Here is a 21,864-nt window from a genome sequence, read left to right as displayed (position 1 = left end):
ATCTATCTATCTATCTATCTATCTATCTATCTATCTATCTATCTATCTATCTATCTATCATGAGTTCATTCTGGTACCTTTGGTTCCAATCCAACACCACAGTCTTCATTATAGTCTTCCCCATCTTTTGTGTGTGTGTGTGTGTGTGTGTGTGTGTGTGTGTGTGTTTTAGACGGAGTCTTGCTCTGTCACCCAGGCTGGAGTGCAGTGGCACCATCTCAGCTCACTGCAACCTCTGCCTCCTGGGTTCGAGCAATTCTCCTGCCTCAGCCTCTGGAGTAGCTGGGATTACAGGCAGGTGCCACCATATCCAGCTAATTTTTGTATTGTTTAGTAGAGACAGGGTTTCAACATGTTGGCCAGGCTGGTCTTGAACTTCTGACCTCAGGTGATCCACCTGCCTTGGCCTCCAAAGTGCTGGGATTACAGGTGTGAGCCACTGTGCCCAGCTTCCCCTGTCCTTTGTTGTAACTCCTTTCTCTGACAAAAACCTAGCTCTTATTATCTACAATATAGTTACTTATTTGCTTAAATATAGTATACACATAGTTTCAGAACTGCAAATCCATCTCTGTGAGAAACAAATTCACTAACTAGGGTAACAGTACTTGTGTACAGTTCTTTTCATCTTTAGCTTTACAATATGTAGTCAATATGCTATTTTTCAGTTACTTAGATTAGTCCTTTTCTTCCCCATCTTCTTCAATGCAGTTATGATGTTTATTTGTATCACATTAGGTTTATTTGCTGTTGTTTGGATTACTTCTTTGTACAGGTTGGTTTTAGTTAATTACTTATTTGGGTATGGGGTGTATGTGAAACCTTACTAAGGTTCTAAAATCAGAATTATACAAAAAGCTATACTCAGAGAACAGTCCCTCCCCTCCCATCCCATCTACCCCATTCCATTCCCTCATTCTTTTCACCCATACCCACCCACTCACCCTCAGAGATAATTAGTCTCATTAGTTTGTGACTTATCCTTCTGTATTTTTTTCACAACTGAGCAGATACATGTATATTCTTATATCCCCTTTTATTACACGAAGAGCAGCTTACTAGAGATACTCGAGCATTTTGCTTTCTTCACTTACCAATATGGTCTGGAAATCATTCCATATCAATGAATAGACATTTTCCTCATTCTTTTTTACAGCTGCATAATGTCACTTTTTTATTTTTGAGATGATCTCACACTATCATCCAGGTTGGATGGCAGTGGAGCATTCATAGCTCACGGCAGCTTCAATCTCCTGGGCTCAAATGACCCTCCTGCTTTAGCCTCCCAAGTAGCTGGGACTAACAGCATGCATCACTACACCTGGTTAATTATTTTATATTTTGTAGAGATGGGTCTTGTTTTGTTGGCCAGGCTGGTGTTGAACTCCTGGGCTCAAGCAATCCTCCTGCCTCAGCCTCCCAAAGTGCCAGGATTATAGGTGTGAGGCACTGCGCCAGTTATAGTATTGCACTGAGTGGCTATACCACTGTTTATTCAACCAGTCTCCTATGTATATGGATATTTAGGTTTTTTCCCAATATTTTGTGATACAATCAATGCTGCAGTGTGAATAACCTTGTACACATGTATTTTCTTACTGTTGGAAGTGAGTCTTCAGGGTAAATTCCCGAAGTGGGATTGCTAAATCAAAAAGTAAGTGTATACATAGTTTTTTAGGTGTTATCAGTGGTCTGTAAGACGGCTCCCAGGCTCTGCAATTCACCAGAAGCATTCATGGGCCTCAAAAGTTATTCTAGGGCCGGGTGCAGTGGCTTACGCCTGTAATCCCAGCATTTTGGGAGGCCAAGGTGGGCGGATCACCTAAGGTCAGGAGTTCAAGACCACCCTGGCCAATATGGTAAAACTCTATGTCTACCAAAAATACAAAAATTAGCCAGGTGTGGTGGTGTGTGCCTGTTGTCCCAGCTACTTGGGAGCCTGAGGCAGGAGCATCACTTGAACCTGGGAGGCGGAAGTTGAAGTGAGCCAAGATCACACCACCGCACTCCAGTCCGGGGGACACAGCGAGCCTTCATCTCAAAAAAAAAAGTTATTATACACACTGCTACAATTTATTACAACAAACAAAAGGGTACAATGCAAGGTCAATAAAGGGAAAAGGCACATTGGGTGGAGTCTAGAGGATACTGGGTGCCATCTTCCCATCTTCTCCCAATGAAAGTACATGGGATGCCCTTACTTCCCCAACAACGAACTGCAGCAACATGTGTGAAGTCTTTCTGCCAGGGAATCTCCCTGAGCCTAAGAGCCCAGCATTGTTATTGGGGGTTGAACATGAAACCACACAGTGCCTTCATGACTAACAATAATTACTGAAACTGCATTCCCCAATTTCAGACCCCAAGAAGGAAAGATGTTCAGCATAAGGCATAAGCTATCTAGCCAAGCAGGTACAATGTGGTTCAAGGTTCCAAGCATGCCAAACACTCTTTTTAAACTTTTTTTTAGAGATAAGGCCTTGCACACGGCAGCTTTAAACTCCTGGGCTCAAGCTATCAGGAGTGGCTCAACCTCCCCGGGGGCTAGGACTACAAGTGTATTCCACCACGCCTGGCTAATTTTTTTGTTTGTTTTTTTAGAGATGGGGGGTGGGTCTCGCTATATTGCCTAGGCTGGTCTTGAACTTCTGGCCTCAGGCAATTCTCCCCACTCAGCCTCCCCAAATGCTGGGATTACAGGCATGAGCCACTGCACCTGGCCCCAAACACTCTTAATGGTAGCACAGGGAACACTCCAAAAGTTCAATTCCAGAAGCCAGCCAAAGACTAATCACTCAAGCAGTCCTTTCTGAACATGTGCAAGACGTAAACAAATCAGGGTGTCTGGGTTAACTCGTTCTTTCATATCAGGTATTGCCAAATTGTCCTTCAGAAAGGTTGTGCCAGTTTGCATTCCCATCAGCAATGTATGAAAGAGCTTGTTTCCCCACCCACAGCCTCATCAACAAAATGTGCCAATGTGATAGGTGAGAAATGTTATCACAGTATTGCTGTAATTAGCATTTCAGCAAATTTTGAGTGAGTTTGAAGATTTTTTTCACTGAATGGCATAATTTTACAAATTATATTTTCTAAATGTTTTGGGTTTACAGAAATGCAATTGACTTTTATATATTCACATTATATGCAGCTACCTTGCTAAGCTCTCCTATTGTTTCTAATTCTCTGTAGATTCTTTGGGGTTTTATTTTCTTTTCAATCTTTATGTCTTTAATTTCTCTTTCTTATCTCATTGCACTGGCTAGGGCCACCAGCATAATGTCAAATAAGTAATTGTGGGCATCTTTGTCTTCCCTCTGATTTTAAAAGGGATACTTTTAATGTTTCCTTTTTAGGATTTTTTTTTTTTGTGGAGGGGAGAGATAGTTTTTTTGTTACTAAATTTCTCATTTTTCTTAGGGTTTTTCTTTAAAAATCACAAATTGTTGAATTTTATCAAATGCGTTTTCCGCATCTATAAACATGATCATATGGTTTTCTCCATTGATCTATTAAGTATTGATTTATTACTTATATAAATATAAGTATTTATATATTATCTAGGCCAGGCGCAGTGGCTCAGGAGCCTGTAATCCCAGCACTTTGGGAGGCCAGGGCGGGCGGATCACCTGAGGTCAGGAGTTCAAGACCAGCCTGGCCAACATGGTGAAAACCCATCTCTACTAAAAAATACAAAAATTAGCCAGGCATGGTGGCGCATGCCTGTAATCCCAGCTACTCGGGAGGCTGAGGCAGGAGAATTGCTTCAACCCAGGAGGCGGAGGTTCCAGTGAGCTGAGATGGCATCACTGCACTCCAGCCTGGGTGACAAGAGTGAGACTCTGCCTCAAAAAAAAAAAGTTACATATATATATATTTTTTCTAATAGTAAAACCATCTTTGCATTTCTGGTTAAAACTGTTTTTAACTGGCCATGCATGGTGGCAGATTGCCAAGGCAGGCAGATTGCTTGAGCTCAGGAGTTCTAGACCAACCTGGGCAACATAACAAGACTTCGTTTCTACAAAAAATATAAAAATTAGCCGGGTGTGGTGGGTGCACCTGTAGTCTCCGCTACTCAAGGAGGCTGAGGTGGGAAGATTGCTTAAGCCTGGGAGGTCGAGGCTGCTGTGAGCCGAGACTGTGCCACTGCACCCTAGCCTAGGTGACCAAGTGAGACACTGTCTCAAAGATAAAATAAAACTGTCTTTACTGTGATATATTTTTCTCTTAATGTACTATTAAATTTGATTTACTAACATTGTATTTAGAGTTTTTTGCATCCATTTTTATGAGTGAAATGTATCTGTGATTTCCTTTTTGTACTGTAATTTTCTAGTTGTGCTATCAAAGTTAAAATTCTTTGGGAGTATATATCTTTGCCTGTTCCCTGAAAAAAAATTATATAAATTGGACTTCCTTTGTGGGAAGATTTTTTGCTTCTGCTTTTAGTCATTATAGAACTTTTAAGACTTTCTATTTATTCTTAAATCTGTTTTGAGTAATTTTGGTTTAGAAATTTAATTCACCTAAGTTTTTAAATTCATTGGCATAAAGCTGATGTTAGTATCCAGTTAATATTTTCAGTCTTGCTATATCTGTATATTCCTTTTTGCATATATAAAAGACTTATTTGTATCTTGTCTTTTTTATTTTTTACGTAATTTCACTAAAGTTTTGTCTATCTTATTAATCTATTCAAGGAACTAATTTTGAACTTTGTTGATTCCCTTTCTTATACTTTTGTTTCTAGTTCCTTTATTTTTGTCTTAACTTTACTACCTTCTTCGTTTACTTTTTTTAGATTTATGTTTTTGTGTTTTTTCCCACTTCTTATGATGGTTGTTTAGTTGATTAATTTTTAATCTTTCTGATTTTCTATTATAAAGCACTTAAAGCTATAAACTTCCCACAAGTACCGCTTTTTATACCACCCATACGTTTTGATATGTTACGGTTCTTACTATCACTCATTTATAAATATTTTTAAACTCCCACCATGATTTCTTCTTTAACTTGTGATGTATTCACAAGTTTTTTTTTTTTAACTTAAAAACATATGGAGCTATCTCTATCTCTATCTATCTTCCTTCTATCCTCATGGGTTAGAAGACTCAATATTGTTGTTAAGATATAAATTCTTCTCCACTATAGATTCAATACAATCTCAATGATCATATTTATTTAATACAATCAATATTTGAATTTGCTTACATTTTTCCCGTTTTACCACTCATTATTGCATCTCTGGCTGTCCTCCAGAGATCATTTTCCTTCTTATCTTTTATTTATTTATTTAAATATGGAACACTTTACAAATTTGTGTGTCATCCTTGTGCAAAGGTCATGCTAATCTTCTCTATATCATTCCAATTTTAGTATATGCGCTGCCGAAGCCAGCACCCTTCTTATCTTTTAAAAGTTCAATCAGGCTGGGCGCGGTGGCTCACACCTGTAATCCCAGAACTTTGGGAGGCCGAGGTGGGCGGATCATGAGGTCAGGAGATCAAGACAATCCTGGCCAACACGGTGAAACCCCGTCTCTACTAAAAAAAAAAAATACAAAAAATTAGCCGGGCGTGGTGGCTGGCGCCTGTAGTCCCAGCTACTCGGGAGGCTGAGGCAGGAGAATTGTGTGAACCCAGGAGGCAGAGCTTGCAGTGAGCCAAGATCACACCACTACACTCCAGCCTGGGTGACAGAGCAAGACTCTGTCTCAAAAAAAAAAAAAAAAGTTCAATCAAATCAGGTCTCTTGCTGTGTGTTCTTTCAATTTCTGGTTATCTCTATAATTACCTTTATTTTACCCTAGTTCTTGACAGACAATTTTGCTGGGTATACAATTCTATGTGGTCTATAATTTTCCATCCACATTTTGAAAATATTCTTCGCTCTGCTGGTTTCCTTGTTGCTTAACTTTCATCTTCTTTTTTTTCTTTTTTTGAGACAGAGTCTCGCTCTGTTACCCAGGCTGGAGTGCAGTGGCATGATCATGGCTCACTGCAGCCTCGACCTCCCTGGGCCCAGGTGATCCTCCCACCTCAGCCTCCCGAGTAGCTGAGACTACAGGCACATGCCACCAAGTCTGGCTAAATGTTTTTGTATTTTCTTGTAGAGACAGGGTTTCACTATGTTGCCTAGGCTGGTCTTGAACCCCTGGGCTCAAGTGATCTACCCGCCTGCACCTGCTTCTAACAGGAGACTGCTGAGGCTGTTCATTAGTCAGTGGCCTGTCTTCTCTCCAGCTGATTTTCAAGATCTTTTCTTTGTCATTGGTGTCCTGCAGCTTCACGGCAATGTGTCTAGCCATGGTTTTCTTTTTTATTTATCCTGCCTAAGTTACATTTCCTGGATCTAAGAATTTGTTTTAAAAGTTTTAGAAAAAGTATGTTTTTATTTCATCTGCATTTCTCCTTGTGGGCTTGCAGTTAGACACATGTTAAATCGTCTATCTACCAAGTCTCTTTACCTCTCTATCACATTTCAGCAGTTTATTCCAGTTCACTGATTCTTTGTGTCAAATTTGTTTAACTTTCCTCTTAGTGTTTTTATCTCAACAACAACAACTTGCCATTCAACAAGCTTTCATTTTTAAAAGTTCCTAATCTTCCTTCCAAAAGTGTCCACTTTTTCCTGATTGTTGTTGTAAGTTCATTTTTGTAATTATAACCTTTAAATCCTTAAAAAGTTCATACAATAGCTGTTCTAAATTTTGTATCTGACAGTTTCAACATCTGCAGTCTAAAAGTCTGTGGTTTCTGGGTTCTGTTGACTTGTAGAGTGGCTTGCCTTCTCAAGCTGTAATCTCTTTGCTTGATGTACCTCTGTGAGAGTCTTGCAGAATCAACTTGAAGACATTTTCCTTTAGAGAAGGCTCGCTTCTGCCTCTGCTCTGAGCCAAGGGGTGCCCCGCACCAGGAACTGTTACCCCTTCTGAGAGTTTTGGCTCAAAACAGAGTTTTAAGCTTAGTTTCCCCTCCTCGCTGCTGTTTCAAGGTAATATGCTGACAGTCTGTACTGCTCACCTTCCTCCTTCCCCGCTCCTGCCTTTCCAGTTTGGCTCCATGCTGCACCACCTCACCACTGCACCAGCCTTCGTGCCCCATCTCTGTGGCCCAGGCTTCCAGCTTCCCACCTTGGGCCCAGCTCCTGGCCACTGCCGATGCAGATCTTTGTTTGTTTTTGAAGAAAAGGTCCCTGGAGACCTCTCCTACCTTTTGCAAGACCACTGGTGTCTCAATGTGCATGTAAACAAAAAGTTTGAGTTGTGGGGAAGTTGTAGGAGAGTTCCTCAGAACTTAGTCCTTCATGACAACAGAAGCACAGCATTTTATAAAACATTAAAAATCTGAATTACACTAAAACTCCAGGATGGTTGGGCCAGTGGGGAATAAATCATGTTAACTAAGAAAGCAAGGGAGGGAACTACTGAGAACATCAAGGTTGGAATCCATATTGCTTCAAGCCAGAGGCCAGTTCCTGGTCGGTGGCTCCCATGCTGGTCTCTGATGTTTAGTTAGTGGTTTCAGCAGAGACTGAGCTGCACCCTTTCTTTGGACAGATGGCAGGAGAGGAGAACTTCAAGGAAGAGCTCAGATCCCAGGATGCTTCCAGGAACTTGAACCAGCATGAGACAGCAGGACATCCACATTCCCGGTCTCTGGAGATGCTGTTACACAGATTGAGGGCTGTCCACACCAAGCAGGATGACAAGTTTGCCAACCTCCTGGATGCGGTGGGGGAGTTTGGCACATTCCAGCAGAGGCTAGTGGCCCTCACCTTTATCCCCAGCATCATGTCGGCCTTCTTCATGTTTGCTGACCACTTCGTGTTCACAGCCCAGAAGCCCTATTGCAATACCAGCTGGATCCTGGCAGTGGGTCCCCACCTGTCCGAAGCTCAGCAGCTGAATCTGACCATACCCCAAGCACCCAATGGCAGTTTCCTGACATGCCTCATGTACCTTCCTGTGCCTTGGAATCTGGATTCTATCATCCAGTTTGGCCTCAATGACACAGACACATGCCAAGATGGGTGGATCTATCCTGCCGCTAAGAAGCGATCACTGATCAATGAGGTATGTCTTGTCATGGGTTGTCTGTAACTACCCTACAGGCTGAGTTGTGCCTCCCACCCTCACTGAACGAGTGGGGAAACCGAAGCTCAGAAATGGGAAGCCTTTGGCCTGAGGTCAACCTTCAGAGGCAGGTCTGGGCAGAACATTAGGATTCCTGCTGCCCAGCCCTGGCCCTGCCTATCTATAGAGTACATTTAGGGTAGAGATGGGTGCTGCATGGCAGGGTTTTCCATCTGTCCAAGAAATCGCTCCTGTAGTTGTGGCTCTGACCTTAGAACTCACAAAAAGTAGGGCTTGGGGAAAGAAGCAGCTTTGATCAGGCATCTCTTACAGGGCTTCCCAACCCAAGCTGCAATCTAGGCCCTTTACAACACAGACCACCCTAGCATGAATCTGCAGGTTGGGCCTCGCACCTGCCTTTGGGAAAGGGTCTGCACTGATTCCTGCCTTTGCTCAGTTACCCCCTACCCCACACACACATCTTGGCCTATGCCTCTGGTCACTCTCTCCAGGCCCAGCTCTCAGGGTGGAGCAGGTGCCAGAAGGGTTGCAGAGGTAACAGAGCAGAGGCAACAGCTGAGGCACGCTGCACACAGTTACCTGCCCCTACCCCAGGTCCCCTTGGCCTATAGGTCCCACCCTGGGATGAGGCTCAGTCTCTGGACCCAAAGGTGGGTGCCCGTGGCCAATCTCTGTGTCTGACCCACAGTTTGACTTGGTATGTGGCATGGAGACGAAGAAGGACACTGCACAGATCATGTTCATGGCAGGGCTCCTGATAGGCTCTCTCATCTTTGGGCTCATAACTGACAAGTGAGTCCCCGGGAGTTTCTGCTGGTCCCCGAGCCATCCCACCTCCTCCTCATGGGCATTCAGGGTTGGAGTGTGTCAGGCTGAGGGAGGTGAGGGTAGCGGTTCTCCAGGGACCCATGGATGGCTCAGGGCCTGGCCCAGGTGTATCCGGCTGGGGCCAGCCAGGGAGATCCCTGCGCTTGGTGCAGCCTCCCTTTGACGCCTGTAGGATGGGCCGCTACCCTGCCATCCTGCTATCACTGCTGGGGCTGATCCTCTTCGGCTTTGGGACAGCCTTCGTGAACAGCTTTCACCTGTATTTGTTGTTTCGCTTTGGCATCTCGCAGTCAGTGGTGGGCTACGCCATCAGCAGCATTTCTTTGGGTGAGACTGGGCCTCAATGGGGTAGGGCAGGGTGGCACAGGGGCATGGCGGCATAGGTAGGTGACAAGGGGAAGTAGTGGCAGGGGGCATGGCGGCATAGGCAGATGGCAAGGGGGTGTGGCGTGGCTGCAAGAGGGCATGGTGGGGGTGTGGTGGCATGGGCACCTGCTGGGAGCCCACAGGACACAAAGTCAGGGGCCTAATTGGACAGGCAGAAGTGGAAGGGATCTCTGTTCCTGGCTGCCTGGAGATGCCAGAGAATCAGTGCCCTCACTGCCCTTCCACCTTCATCCTCCTTCCTAACTCCCTCACACCCCACACCTTCCACCGCATACTCTTTGCGTACCGCCAAGCTCCATGGGTTACATTTATTGAGCCCTTAAGAAAGGCCAGGCAAAAAAAAAAGAAGAAGAAGAAGAAGGAGGAGGAGGAGGAAAGAAGAAGAAAGAAGGAGGAGGAGGAGGTGGTGGAGGAGGAGGAGGAGGAGGAGGAGAAGGAGAAGGAGAAGGAGAAGGAGAAGGAGAAGGAGAAGGAGAAGGAGGAGAAGGAGAAGGAGAAGGAGAAGAAAGAGCCAGGCAGCTGCTAAGAAGAGCCAGGCAGCCTGCTAAGCCCTTTATATGCATTGTCTTATTTCCTCCTGATGCGGCTCTCTTCAGGAGGCACTATTCTATTACTCCTTCAGCTGAGGAGGACTCTTGAGCCTCAGAGAAGTTAACCAACTTGCACAGGGTCACACAGCAACTAAGTGAAGAAGCTGGGACTTCAACCCTGGCCTATGAGACACTAAAGCACCCAGTGCAGCCTTACAGCTGCAGCTGCCTAGTTTGCTCGGGGTTTCCTGGCAGGAGAACCTCTTCTCATTGGGAGACTTAGGCCTAGGTGGCCAAAGCACGAATACACTCAGAGCAAAGACAAGGACAATGATTCCTTGCCTGACCATGTGTCAAGCCACGTATCTGGTATTGTGTCTTTTCTATGAGAGGCACATGGTCAGACAGGGGGTGTGCAGAGGGAGCAGCCAGGTGGAGCGGGATGGAAGTTGTGTATATGATTAGGAGATAAGGGTGTGCCCTGGCGGGAACAGAGGCACTCTACCGGGCTCTGAGGGGCTGTCTCTGGACCCAGTGCAGAGACAAGCAGAAGAAGCTTTGCCTGATCTCAACTGTCCAGAGCAGGTGGGGACACCCAGCAAGGCTGGATGCAAGGGCAGCCCTGGGGACCCTGAAGTGACCATGGTTTTGTCCTCTTGGCCTCTGCACAGCCACTGAGTGGTTAGTGGGCGAGCACCGGGCCCACGCCATTATCCTGGAACACTGCTTTTTCGCTGTTGGGTCCATGTTGCTGACGGGGATCGCCTACAGTCTTCCCCACTGGCGGCTGCTGTTTCTGGTGGGTGGGGTACTTGTGATCCCCCTCATCTCCTATATCTGGTGAGCAAGCGAGTACAGGGCATGTACAGGGCTGGGTCTGATGGGCTGGATGTCGACGAGTGTGGAGGGTCCTTGAAGCTGTGGGAATAGGTGGGATTTCCCTGCGAGAAAGTACATGTGGATGGGATGAGATAGGAAGGCACCAAGGGCAGAGCCTCTGAACCTCAGCATTAGCCTCCTCCCTGACCCAGAGAAGACCCTCAAAGAGATGTCAGAGAGGTGGTCAGAAAACCAGGAGGAAGAGTGTTGAAGGCCAAGGGTTTAAGGACAAGGGAAATGTCAGTGTTGAAGGCAAGAGGGGTGAGGCTGAGAAAGGGTCTGCCAGCCTTGGTGACCTTCTTGAGGTGGCTTCACTGCAGTGGCAGAGGGTTGAGGAGTGACTAGGAGCAGAAGAAATTCAGCCAGGAGATGACTTTCATAGAAAGAGGGAGAAAGGGATGATTTATATGGGCAACTAAGACAGAGTCAGGGAAGAGTATCAGATGTTTTGAGTGTAGGGGAGTCACAGACAGGAACCTAAGAGATTAAAGCTGGGAGAGGACAACTGATGGGGCAAAACTTGGAGGAATATGGGTTGAGAACAAAAGTGAGATGCCAAAAGAAAGAAGGTTAACCTTGGGCAGGTGGGAAAAGAGAGGGACAAAAGAGAAGACAGAGAGGGAGGTGAGAAGAAGCTGAAAGAACTCACGTATGAAGGGTTAGGCAGTTCTGCATGAAGCAATGATCATATTTAATCTTGACATTATTACACTTAATCTTGACCCCTCTAGAAGAAGTATGCTACTCCCATGTCATGGGAGGTGGGGAGGAGGGAGAACTGAGGCTTCAGAGGGTGGAAATAACTTGTCCAACGTCACACAGCTAGAAAGTGGGGCACCTGTGATTTGAACTCAGGGGCTGTCTCCAAAGCCCCTGCATTTTAACTGTACCATATGTAGTAAGAATGATAAGAGATGGGGTTAACAGCATGGGGGCTGGGCGCAGTGGCTCATGCCTGTAATCCCAACACTTTGGGAGGCTGAGGTGGGAGGAGCGCTTGAGGCTAGGAGTTTGAGACCAGCCTGGGCAACATAGCAAGACCCTGCGTCTACACAAAATTTTAAAATTAGCCAGGCATGGTGGCACACACTTGTAGTCCCAGCTACTTGGGAGGCTGAGGTGGGAGGATCACATGAGCCCAGGAGATCATAGCTGCAGTGAGTTATGATTGTATTACTGCACTCCAGCCTGGGCAAAAGAGTGACATCCTGTTTAAAAAAAAAAAAATTCAGTCCAGTTCAATTAAAAACTTTAATCTTACATCAGATCCACAGCTTCTTCCTGGCCCCTTGCTCAGGATAGTGGCCAAGGGGGATGAGGTCTGTTCAGACCTATTGTTCTTCCTCCTGTCTCCTTGTTCTGATTTTCCAGGTTCTAGGCATGGGGTAGGGGCATCAGATAAAATAGACCAAAGACTGACATGGGAGGGGCTATTATAGTCTCTCAGGGACCTCTGTAGGGTAGATATTCAAATGCCATCACTCTCGGGTCCATTCGTGGGTCTTCTGAGCATTAGAATTTCCTAATGCTCCCAGTGCTCTGTTTGTGACCTCCCTCAGCTCTTGTCCCTGGCAGTTCACCCCACAGCCTCTTTCTGTAGGGGTCTCCTCATCCTAGCACATGGGGTGCCTTTAAGACAGCAGGGTCCACTTGGCCAAAAAACTCCACTGTTCCCCAGCCTCCACCCTGTTGTGGTGGGCTGCTCCAATCAACCTCTTGCCTTCATTATACCCAGATGAGAGATGGGCATCATTCTCTGGGTTTATGTAGGCCCTCAAACTCCAGGTGACACATATTAACTCTCTTATAATCTCTCTTACTGTCTGGAATACCAGGGCAAGCCACTATGTTTCTGAATTAGCAAGTTCCAGCCAGAGTGGGATGGCAGATGTCATTTTTCAAAGGCAGTCCCCTCATCTATCTAAGGAGTTCTCTTGAACTCCCCTTTGCCTAGCTTGAGTAGATGAGAGTTTTATGGGGAGTGAGGAGGAGAGATTCAAGACCCTGTCACTTCCATGAACTGGATTCCCAGCCTCTACTGGTAGGCTGTCAGCAGTGAGCACCAATGTACTATGGGTGCTCAAGGCCCCTCTTTTGACATAGTGGTGTCCCCTAGGCTTTGGCACTCTGGGCCTGTGATGGGAGGGGCGGAACCAATGATCTCTAATGTATCTTTGGGGTTATTCTTTTAGTGTCTTCAAGGATAGTGCCTGGCTTCCGCTGATTTGTACCAGCCTCATCAAACAGTAGCTTGGCCACATCCTTGGTGTTCTCTCCCAAACACACTTTGTTATTCATGGAAAATGAATACACAACATGGCCAACATGAGCATTTGACAGATCTTTAAGTTCTGCTTCCCTTTTAATTATAAATTCTAATTTGTTTCTCTCTTCTCACATTTTACTATAAGTGGTCAAGAGAAGCCATACCACACCCTCAACACTTTGCTTAGGGACTTCTTCCACCAAATGTCCTATTTCATCACTTACAAGTTCCTTCTTTCACAAACACTAGGGCATGAATACAGTTCAGCCAAGCTCTTTGCCATTTTGTAACAAGGATTGCCATTTCTCCAGTTTCTAATAGTTCCTCATTTGCATCTGAGACCTCATCAGAATGTCTTTATTGTCCATATTTATATCAACATTCTGTTCATGACCTCTTCAGTGCATTTGTTACATTTCTCCCATTGTGTCCTCCCTCCCATTCTCTTTGTCCTTGAGCGTCGGTATCCTTTTTTTATTCCTGTTTTTTCTGTGGACACGAGGCCAATCCCCCATCTTTTTGAAGAAGTCTCAGTTTAATGGCTTTCTTTAGGAGAGTTCCACAGCCTTAGAGTGGAAAATGATGGCTGATTGCTGAACCCTGGTGGAAGAGAGGAGGAGCAGGGCAGGTATAAGGAATGAAGTTGTCTTTAGTGTCTTGAGTGTATGTTTATGGCAACCAGCCAGAGTCCTGGTCAGGGAGGGAGTGCTGGTGTAAGAAATCAGCAGGCATAGTTTTATTAAAAAGTTATACCACCTTAGGGGACTAAGGCTGTACCAGTCCCCAAGTACATAGCTCTGCCTCTGTGTCCTTGGGCAAGCCTTTACTCCTCGAGCCTGGGAGTAAAATGGGGATAATCATACTAGGTCCAGGTTTGGATGAGGATTAAACAAGACTATATATACAAGGGCACCAAACACCATTTTTCACACATAAGTGCTTTTTATGCCAAACTGTGTGGATTCTGACAGCCTGAGAGGATGGGAAAAAACAGAGAGGAGTTATTCTAAAGTCAAAGGCAATAGAGATGTGGTGGGGGAGAGATGGGACAGAGTAGAGACCTTCACTCACCCCTCCATTCACCCAGGCAGAGTGCTGGGCGCTGGGGTCAGATCCAGGGTCCTGCCCCCTCACACTCCTCAGGGTGTTGGGGAGACAGACAGGGAACAGGAGAAATCCCAACTAAGGGCATGGGGGCTCTGCAGGAGGCTGTGGACATGGAGGTTGGAGCCCTCAGCATGCGTGAGCAGATAGGCGTGGCCCCCTAGATAGAAAAGGAGAGAGCTCTCAGTGATTACCGAGGGCAAATCAAGGAGGCTGGAGACAGAGGCAGCTGGTGGTCAGGGTGTCACCTAGCAGCAGTGGAGGCCATGTGAGGCTTAGACAGGGGAAGGGATGACCGCCAGGGAGGAGCAGAGGGCAGCTCGAGGTCAGTGGTGGCCTTCAAGGCCCTGACATCTGAATCACCTCATGTTGGCACAGGATGGCCACAGCTGAGGCCACGAGAGGGCCAGCAGGGGGGCTCTGGGCATCATAGAACGATGAGATAAGAGAGGGGCTGGCCACACAGGATTCTCCCGGAGTCCCCGCGGTGGCTGATGATGAAAGGGAAGGTGAAGGAGGCCAAGCAGGTGCTGTGCTACGCCGCAAGTGTGAACAAGAAGACCATTCCTTCAAATCTGCTGGACGAGGTAAAGGGCTTCCGGCCAGGAGTGGGGCCGGAGCAGTGGGCTGTGGAAGGGCCCCTTCCCTCCTCATCCTTTCAGGTGGGACATTGGTCCAGAGGGTGCCTCCAGTCCACTGCTTAAGGACAATGGTGACAGCAAAATTGAACCCTGCCAGGGAAGGCCAGAAGCCAGCTGGCACTTTCAGGGACAGGCAGGCCTTGTGGGTACTGTGGGGCTGGGGAGCAAGCTGGGGTCTTGGCCCTGCCTCTGACTGGTCCTGCTTGTTCTGTAGCTGCAGCTGCCCAGAAAGAAGGTGACTCGGGCCTCTGTCCTGGACTTCTGTAAGAATAGGCAGCTCTGCAAGGTGACCTTGGTGATGAGCTGCGTGTGGTGAGTATCCAGGGCTCGCTGGCAGGGACTGCGAACAGGTGCGCAGGCTGGAAACTCTAGGGAGAGGATGGGAATGGTCAGGCTGCAGGGGAGGAAGCCCAAGGACACAGATCACAGGTCTCCGAGCTTATTTCTCTCCTCCGTTCCTACCCTGACCCTTGCTGCTCTGCCTCTGTCTTTATTCCTGGCTCCGTGTGTGTGTGTGTGTGTGTGTGTATATGTGTGTGTGTGTGTGTGTGTGTACCCACGCACGTGCACTTGCCTCCTGGTTTCATCCAGGTTTACCATCAGTTACACCTATTTTACATTGAGCCTGAGAATGAGAGAGCTGGGCGTGAGCATCCACTTCAGACACATGGTCCCCAGCATCATGGAGATGCCTGCCCGGCTGTGCTGCATCTTTATCCTCCAGCAGATTGGGAGGAAGTGGAGCCTAGCTGTGACTCTCCTCCAAGCCATCATCTGGTGCTTGCTTCTCCTTTTCCTCCCTGAAGGTACAGCCCATCCTTCCCCTGTGGGCTGCCCACAGCCTTCCTGCTTCCCAAAACCCCTCCCCAGTGCCGCCTGCCATCGCTGGCCACCTAGACACCCTGGGAATCAGCCTCCTGCACCTATAGCCCACCCACCCCACAGAGGCCCCAGCGCCTCCAATCCCTGGAGCACTGCCCTTCCTGGGTGGGGTCCCCCAGACAGGGCACAAACACTCTCTCAGAGGCCTGAAAGAGGAGGGTGTACTTTCCAGAAGATAGCAGGCAGCCTTCTTCCATCAGATTCCAATCCACCTTAGAAGGAGGTCTAATGGTTACATGTGAATAAATGATGGCAAAAATATTCCTTCAACTGCTGCCCAGGCCCACCTGTCATCTGTAGCCCTTTTGACTGGGAAATGCCTGTTGTTCTCTGTAGCTTCACCAGGAATAACCTGCCCACTGAAAAACTGAGTGTAATGTGGGGCTCAGCACTCAGGAACAGCTCTTGTATGGAGGCCCCTCCTTTCCAGAGGGGCTCAGTGCCCCATTCCTACTGGCTTAGGAATGGGGCACTGAGCCATTCCTAGGCTTTCCTTAGAAAAGGAAACAGGAAGGGCTGGTGTTATCTTCAGAATCTCAAAGAGCCCTAAACAATGGATACACCACAGGTCCTAGAGCTGGAGCGATCTGTGCAGCACATGCACTTAGAATGACTGCCTGCGGAACCCTTTCACAGTCGCAGCAAGGGCAGGGGAGGCTAGATCCGGGCCTGCCTGGAGGGGCTCCCTCCCTTTCTCCAGGGCTGGAATTTTGTATGTCTGGATTAGGACCCTTCCACTCCCAGATGCTGGCAGTGTAGATTGGCTAACACAAAATGTGGAAACAAATTCATTACTGAATGTTAATTGCCTGGTGGTTTTTAAAAAAGCGGATCTATACTGAATCAAGCAGAAATGTGTAAACTCAGAAGTGTGACAGAAACTAGGAATGGACTCCCCAGTAGATAAAACTGGATCTCTGATTTCATCCCAGAGACAAGAAAAGCCAGGACTGGAATGGGAGTAAGGCTGGGGCAGGGTCCTGCAGAGGCTGACAGGCAGGTAGGCAGGCAGGCAGGCAGGCAGGCAGGGGCTGAAGCCCCCAGCTTCACCAGGTCTGAGGAATGGGCTTTCCCCAGTTTCCCCTTCACTGTGCCTGTCTAGCTGGCCAGAGAACATCCTGGAGAGTTTGGGACCCATCCCAGCCATTCAGGCCCCAGGAACCAAACACCCCGTTGCTCTGACCACCTTGCAGAGCCCCGGTGGTACAGCCCTGAGCAGGGGTCCCAACCCACAGGATACAGGCCTGGCCCTGAGTGGATCCCCAGTGGGGTGAGGAAGCTGCAGTTGGGTGAGGAGGTGGAACGAAGACACAGCCTTGGAGGCAGAGACGGGGGTGTTGGGTGTAGCATGGGAGACGGTGGCCTGAGAGGCCATGGGTGTCCCAGGGGACCTCCCTACCCCTGCTGACCAACTCTGCACTGCAAATGTCCTGCCTTCCAGCCTGGCTGGGCCTCTGACAGCCTGCCCCTCTTCTGACGGAATGCCTGAGCCTGCTGGCCAGCTGGGCAGGTGGTGGGGAAGGCTGTTCAGATGCCTTCTGGGATGGGTCAAGGGAGCGCTGATGGGTGGGCCTCCTTCACCCGCCCCAGGGGAGGATGGCCTCAGACTCAAGTGGCCACGTTGTCTGGCCACAGAGCTGAAATCCGTGACGATCTTGGTGCTCACACTCGGAGAGTTCAGCCTGGCCGCCACTGTCACTGTGTTCTTCCTTTACACCGCCGAGCTTCTCCCCACTGTGCTCAGGTATGGGGTCTGGTGGGCGAGGGGGCCGTGGGAACATGGGCAGGGACTGACAATGACAAGATTAATGCAGCAAGTAAGACAAGCATTCACCTGGTGACAAGCACTGTGCTAAGCAGTTTACATAAGTGATCTCATTTAAACACCACCAGAAAATCCCCCAAATGCCATCGCTAACCCTATTTCAGATGCAAGACCAGACAGATAAAGGCTCTCGATTAAGGGCAGACAGCGCAAGCAGCAGAGCTGGGATTTGGCCCCAGGCAGCCTGACTCCAGCCCCTGCCTTGCACTCACTGCCTGGAAAGTGTTTGGGCCACTTGGAGGCTCAGATCCTTCCCTGAGGTTGGTGATGGGAACACTATCTTCCTGCCTGGCTGGCATCACTGCCTGTGTCCTCTCCCCGCACATCCACATAATGCTGATGGTTTCTGCCTCTCCCCCTCCTCATCCCCCTTGAGGAGGCCCAGAAGAAATTACTGCCTACTTGGAATCACACAATGAGGACGGGACAGTGTGGAGACTGGAGAGTGTGGGTTTTCATGTAGCCGCTGGCCCTGCCCAGCCTCTGAACCCGACAGACCCCTCAGAGGAGCTCTCACCTCCACTTTCAGGGCAACAGGTCTGGGGCTGGTGTCTCTGGCCTCAGCAGCTGGAGCCATCTTGTCCCTGACAATCATCAGCCAGACCCCCTCCCTCCTGCCCATCTTTCTCTGCTGCGTCTTAGCCATCGTGGCCTTTTCCCTCTCCTCCCTGCTGCCGGAAACGCGAGATCAGCCCCTCTCTGACAGTCTGGACCACTCGTCACAGATGAGGTAGGTGTGGGAGCCTCCTGGGCTGTGCCAACATGGGGCCTGGCTCTGAAGCCTTTGCACAGAGAGCGTGCGGGGCATTGTCCATCCCCGCCTGTCTGCCGGAGAGCCTGTGACCCGAAGGCTGCCATGTCCATAGCAGTCTCCCCACTCCTCTGGCTGCTGCTGCCTACCTGCTCCCACCCAGCCTCTGCCAGTTCCCATCCTGCTGCCCCTCCTGACCCGGCCTGGGCCATGTCGTCTCCTTTCCTTGCCCCTGCCTGCCTGTCTGGATGGGTGCATTGCCTTTGGGCATACCCTCCAGGGGCACTCCTCCCAGAGGCTCCCTCTCCTCCCAGGGACAGGGGACTGGCTTGGAACTGACTCTGAGTACATCTCTTTTCCTGTCTGAACTCCTAGTTCCTCATAAAAAACCCAGTCTTGATGAAGGACTCTGGCCTCTTGGCCCCAGCAGCCCAGGACCCCATTTGGGAACTGGGCTCCACCCAACATCTCTGTGGGCACCTCTGGCCTCTGATCTCCCAAGTGTCCCCTGGAGAAGACTTGGCATGATGGGCAGAACCATTCCTTCTGGGATTTGGGCCAATGAACACGCTCTCCCTTGACCTAAGGGGACCCGAGCACCAGTGAGGAGCAGAGGTTGCCCGAGGCCCTAGAGTGTCCTCTGCTCTGTGCCACAGGAGTCACTGCCTCTGGCCTTTCTCTGCCCTCCTCCCTACCATCTTCCTCCTGCCCTCCCTCCCTGCTCTCACTGGAACCACACATGCTAGGCACTGTTCCAGGACTTGACTATCAAAGGTCAGCACTCCCCATCCTTGAGAAAACCATAGCTTATGGGGAGACAGATAATGCAAACAGTTACTGCTAGATGACTCTGACAGTGGGATATACAGGATCTGTAGGAACCTAACAAGGGAAGAATGTTAATCTGGGGAGTCGGAGAAAATGTCACAGCGACATCTGAGTAGGGCTTTGAAGGATGGATAGAAACTTGCCCCACTATAGAGAGAGGAAGTTCAGCGCCGCACAGGGAGAGAGGATAATGGTTATGGGCACACGTTCCATGTGCCGCAACTTCCTAGTGTGTGCACGCAGAAGTTACCTCATACCTCTGAGGCTCAGTTTCTTCATTTGCAAAGTGGAATGAGAACAGAGTAATAACAATAGCTAAGATGAACTGAGCATTTGTTATGTGTTAGACCCTGTTCTATACATGCCTTATCTCACTCTATCCTCAAAACAATCAAATGCAAGGTAGGTCCTGTCACTGTCCCCATTTTACAGATGAGAACATTGGGGCACAGAGAGGTAAGGCCATGTAGCCCAGCCATCCTCTCCCATGGGTTTTTTTGAGAGGATTAAACCTACACAAAGCAGCTGGCACAGGGTCTGGCATGTAGCAAGTGCTCAGTAAATGCTAGCAGTGAAGATGGTGGACCAACTTCAAAGACAGAAAAGAGAAGGGTCTCGCAAGGGTTGGGAGATGGAGCAGGCCTGATTCTGGAGGCTCCTGGCAAAGCTCGGCTGGGGACCTGCTGGAGTGAGAAAGCCTCACCTCTTGGGAACGCAGGGTTGGGCGCTGCTGAAGGCACAAGCCGCTGCTTTTCTCAGCTTCCAGAAAGATGTGGCCCCGGACTTATCCTCCGATGGCTCTTTCTGGAATAAGGTCAAGGACATGACGACTGAGGATACATCATCTGATGATATGTCTGAGGAAGCAGCCAAGAATGTCATTCTCAATGCCCAGATCCTGAGATTGGACCCATACCCTGTCTCCAACCCTGCCTTGAAGCAATTCAATAAAGAGGAAGCAAACAGCCAGGCTCCCTGTGGGCCAGGCCCCCAGACCATCTTGGGTTGGAATTGAGTGGCCAAGTATGGGGTCGTGGATTCCAGGCCACAAATTCCAGGCCTAGTTCAGTCTTGGGGCATGGTCAGTCATGCTCCCGGGCCAGCCCTTGACATTAAAAAAAAAATGCCCCCCCCCTTCTGCAGGAGCTCTGCTGTGATTCATTCCAATAAAGGTACAATGTTGGTCTTGAGATGGCTGGGTCAAGTTGCCCATGTGTGGAGAATGCAGAGGCCCTGGCCTGGAGGAAGATGGGTTAGACAGACTCCTTAGTGTCTTTGTCTAATTGTTCAGGGACAGTGAGGAGCTCTCTGGATGGGGGCAGGGGAATAGGGAGGGCAATGTCTATGAGGGCCAGAGGTGAAGCGAGGGCAAGACTGTGCCTGCACATCAACCATACCCACTAGCCCACACATCCGCTAGCACGGTGAGTTTCCACCTGAAGCACAGGCTGAGGACAGATTTCAAAGCTCCGTTTTATGCACTAGTCAGGGCAGGGCTGGAATGTAAAGGAACATTGAGAACGTCTCTCATTTGTCCCATTGCATAGGGCTTTCTCACCATCTTTCTGCTGATGCTGCAAATAAACATGGCCTTGGGAATTACCCAAATCGGTCCACATCCCTGGGGATGCTTTCCTGATGGCTCCACCCTAGCTGACCTCTGGCCTCCACCACTCTGAGGATAAGCCCCCGTACCCCAGCTCACACCCTAACTGCCCTGCAGGTGATTCTACCCTTCCCAGCTGGCATGGGGGCTCTGCCAGGCAGGGCCCAGGACTCCTCAACCAGACTGTGAAGTCCTTGGGTCAGGCCTTCGGCACTACCTCCTCTCTCCCTGGGAGAGGAGTCGGGGCCTGTCTTACCTCCTCCACACTTGGCTAGTTTATTGGAAGATCATGGGCTTGCAGAGAATAGCTCTGGTTCGACTCCTCATAGCCTCTGAGGGAGGAAGACAGATAAGCAAGTCAGCTCTCATGGAGCCAGGGCAGCAAAGCCATGGATCTCCCGGGCAGGTTGGAGTCCAGTGAAGCAGGGAGTGGCCTCCAGCATTCCCAGCACTCTGGCCCAGCACACTGCTTTGCACATGTGCTCCCAAGCTTTGGGACACCAAGAAGCTGGTGTCCATGCCTTTCCCTTTCAGTGTCATTTTCTGTGCCTACTGTTCTTAACTGAGTTTCCTAGGAGGGTCTCCAAAGTGGGGTTTGAAGGGCCCAGAAAGGGATCTCACAAAGTATCTGTTCATAGGACCACAGGATGCTTGAAAAGTCTTTGTTGCTCTTTCTGGCAGAGGCCCGTGTGTGAGCTGTGATGCCAACATATTAGCCTTATTTAAACACCTCTCTCAAAGTTACTTTGCCAGAAATCACCTAGTGCCATAGGGAACAGGAGGAAGAGAGGGGTCAGGACAGAAAACTGATGGGGCAGTGCGGGTATGAAGGAGCTGGTTGTACAGGCTGTGGCTGTCCGCGAGACCAACTGCACTCCTACACGCTTTCAATTTTTCTTACGTGGCCAAGGCTTGTCAGTCAGTTCCAGCTAGGACCTACCTAGTTGTTTACTGAATCAATGGCTAATAATATTTAGAGTTTGATATTATGTATTTTACTAGACTAGACCCATGCTGTCCCATACAGCAGCCACTAACCAGACGTGGGTATCGAGGGCTTAAAATGTGCCTAGTCTAGGAGGCCGAGGTGGGCGGATCACCTGAGGTTGGGGGTTCCAGACTAGCCTGGCCAACATGGTGAAACCCCCTCTTTACTAAAAATACAAGAATTAGCTGGGCATGGTGGTGGGCGCCTGTAGTTCCAGCTACTCGGGAGGCTGAGGCAGCAGAATTAGTTGA

At 48.8% G+C, this 21,864-nt stretch overlaps 1 protein-coding gene and 1 non-coding gene across 13 annotated transcripts in view; one reads left to right on the top strand and one right to left on the bottom strand.

Moving 5' to 3' along the window:
* The window catches only part of SLC22A14 (solute carrier family 22 member 14), a 36,227-nt gene extending 16,170 nt beyond the window's left edge, over positions 1 to 20,057 (top strand). For 4 of the 12 annotated variants that reach the window (XM_058442922.1, XM_058442918.1, XM_058442920.1 and 1 more), the window contains 10 exons: positions 7,562 to 8,077; positions 8,787 to 8,890; positions 9,099 to 9,253; positions 10,515 to 10,683; positions 14,559 to 14,679; positions 14,948 to 15,045; positions 15,325 to 15,539; positions 17,206 to 17,359; positions 17,970 to 18,170; positions 19,779 to 20,057. In XM_058442922.1, the coding sequence (XP_058298905.1) occupies positions 7,562 to 8,077; positions 8,787 to 8,890; positions 9,099 to 9,253; positions 10,515 to 10,683; positions 14,559 to 14,679; positions 14,948 to 15,045; positions 15,325 to 15,539; positions 17,206 to 17,359; positions 17,970 to 18,170; positions 19,779 to 20,034 (1,989 nt within the window). In that variant the 3' untranslated portion in view covers positions 20,035 to 20,057. Of the gene's footprint in view, positions 1 to 7,561; positions 8,078 to 8,786; positions 8,891 to 9,098; positions 9,254 to 10,514; positions 10,684 to 14,558; positions 14,680 to 14,947; positions 15,046 to 15,324; positions 15,540 to 17,205; positions 17,360 to 17,969; positions 18,171 to 19,737 lie in introns of all 12 variants that reach the window. The other 8 variants (XM_058442919.1, XM_058442923.1, XM_058442925.1 and 5 more) reach the window with 8 other exon arrangements.
* Positions 5,297 to 5,403, bottom strand: LOC116473920 (U6 spliceosomal RNA). The gene has a single exon (XR_004249483.1). It is a non-coding gene; the product is annotated as a U6 spliceosomal RNA (small nuclear RNA).
* Positions 20,058 to 21,864: the final 1,807 nt, after the last annotated feature.

Source organism: Hylobates moloch, unplaced genomic scaffold, assembly GCF_009828535.3.
Source record: "Hylobates moloch isolate HMO894 unplaced genomic scaffold, HMol_V3 SCAFFOLD_8, whole genome shotgun sequence".
Classification (NCBI taxonomy): domain Eukaryota; kingdom Metazoa; phylum Chordata; class Mammalia; order Primates; family Hylobatidae; genus Hylobates; species Hylobates moloch.
Note: the sequence above shows the minus strand (reverse complement) of the source record. Positions and strands in the feature narration are given on the sequence as shown.